The sequence below is a fragment of the Bufo gargarizans genome, chromosome 11 (assembly GCF_014858855.1).
Source record: "Bufo gargarizans isolate SCDJY-AF-19 chromosome 11, ASM1485885v1, whole genome shotgun sequence".
Taxonomy (NCBI): Eukaryota; Metazoa; Chordata; class Amphibia; order Anura; family Bufonidae; genus Bufo; species Bufo gargarizans.
In genome coordinates this window covers 81,478,476-81,480,766 of record NC_058090.1, presented here as the reverse complement: position 1 = coordinate 81,480,766, position 2,291 = coordinate 81,478,476, and the positions used below count along the sequence as shown (strand labels likewise).

The following is a 2,291-nucleotide window of genomic DNA, read 5'->3' as shown; positions in this document are numbered from 1 at the left end:
ATGGAAGAATTTAATGAAACATTATTCAATGAGTTTATCCTTATGGGAATCACCAACCAGCTATGGCTCCAGAAAGTACTTTTTGCTTTTGTCTTCATTTTCTACCTTCTTGACATTTTTGGTAATCTCGCCATAATTTCCTTGGTGTACAGAGATCCTTCTCTCCAATCTCCAATGTATTTCCTGCTTTGCAACCTTTCTTTTGTGGATTTGCTATTTTCTACAGTTACAGTTCCAAAATTGATGTATGGATTTCTCATGGAGAACATCATTACTATCAAGGGTTGTATTACTCAAATGTATTTCTTCCATTTTTTGGGATGCACAGAAGGTGTCCTCCTGACTGCCATGGGAGTTGACCGATATGTCGCAATCTGTCACCCATTACGATATGTAACCATAATGAGGAGGTCTACATGTATCCAAATGGTGTTAGTATCATGGTTCACAGGTATCACTACATCATTAGTTCATGCCATTATGACATCTCAGCTCCCATTTTGTAAGGTTAATAGAATCAAACACTTTTTCTGTGATGTGAAGCCGGTAATAAAGCTGGCATGCAAAGACATTCATGTAAATGAGCTCACCTTGGCCGCACTCAGTGGTTTTTTACCCTTAAGTGCCTTTTTGATTACTGTACTCTCCTACATTTACATAATTGCTCATGTCCTGAAAATAAAATCTTCGAAAGGAAGGACCAAGATTTTCTCAACATGTTCCTCTCACTTGACCGTTGTCATCTTGTTTTATGGGACAGCAATGTGCACTTACATTGGACCTGCTTCTGAAACTTCAATTGAAAAAGACAAGGTTGCCGCCTTATTGTATACAGTTATTACCCCGGCGTTAAACCCTGTCATTTATACACTAAGAAACAAAGATGTTAGGAATTCAGTAAGAAAACTCACAAAAAGGTCAAATGTATTTGGAATTGATCAAGAACATTGACTTCATATCTGCCACAAAAAGTATTGCAGCAATTATGGCAGAAAGGGGAGAGGTGCTTATAGGGTAATAGTTTTTGGGGTAAATATTGGACAAGAAAAATAAGTTGTGCTCACCTTTTGTGTTGTGCAAGTATAGTCACAACACTAGTGTAGGCGTGTGGTTAGACCGTGGTCGGTTCTGCCAGTATCATTCGCTCCTCGCTTGTAGGGTTGCCAGTCCTCCAGAGGAGCGATGAAAAGACAATACAAGGGTGTGGAGTAATTGTGGTCCACCATTTTTCGATACTTCTAGGCGCAAGGATACGACCTCAGGAAGTTGTAGATAGTTCCTTTATTGTTTATATATAGGTGACAACGGATTTCAGAGTTGTGAACACTCCTTTTTCAAGTCTAAAAGGTAGTCAAGTTCCATAAAATAACTACATACAGTGCTGCCCATAATTATTCATACCTGTGGCAAATTTTGACTTAAAGTTACTTTTATTTAACCAGCAAGTAATTTTTTGACGGGAAATGATATAGATAACATAGTAACATAGTACATAAGGCCAAAAAAAGACATTTGTCCATCCAGTTCGGCCTGTCCTCCTGCAAGTTGATCCAGAGGAAGGCAAAAAAAAAAAATGTGAGGTAGAAGCCAATTTTCCACACTTTAGGGGAATAAAAAAATCCTTCCCGACTCCAATCAGGCAATCAGAATAACTCCCTGGATCAAAGACCCCTCTCTAGTAGCTATAGCCTGTAATATTATTATGCTCCAGAAATACATCCAGGCCCCTCTTGAATTGCTTTATTGTACTCCCCATCACCACCTCCTCAGGCAGAGAGTTCCATAGTCTCACTGCTCTTACCGTAAAGAATCCTCTTCTATGTTTGTGTACAAACCTTCTTTCCTCTAGACACAGAGGATGTCCCCTCGTCACAGTCACAGTTCTGGGGATAAATAGTTGATGGGAGAGATCTCTGTACTGACCCCTGATATATTTATTCATATTAATTAGATCTCCCCTCACTCGTCTTTTTTCTAAAGTGAATAACCCTAATTTTGATAATGTTTCAGGGTACTGTAGTTGCCCTATTCCAGTTATTACTTTAGTTGCCTCTGGACCCTCTCCAGCTCTGCTATGTCTGCCTTGTTCACTGAAGCCCAGAACTGTACACAGTACTCCATGTGTGGTCTGACTAGTGATTTGTAGAGTGGTAGGACTATGTTCTCATCACGGACATCTATGCCCCTTTTGATGCAACCCATTATCTTATTGGCCTTGGCAGCAGCTGCCTGACACTGGTTTTTGCAGCTTAGTTTGCTGTTTATTAAAATTCCTAGATCCTTTTCCATGT

The 2,291-nt window shown here is 39.7% G+C and overlaps 1 protein-coding gene across 1 annotated transcript; it reads left to right on the top strand.

Moving 5' to 3' along the window:
- LOC122921367 (olfactory receptor 12D2-like) lies at positions 1 to 951 on the top strand. The gene has a single exon (XM_044271344.1). The coding sequence runs from the start codon at positions 1 to 3 to the stop codon at positions 949 to 951; it is 951 nt and encodes a 316-aa protein (XP_044127279.1).
- The last annotated feature ends 1,340 nt before the right edge of the window (positions 952 to 2,291 follow it).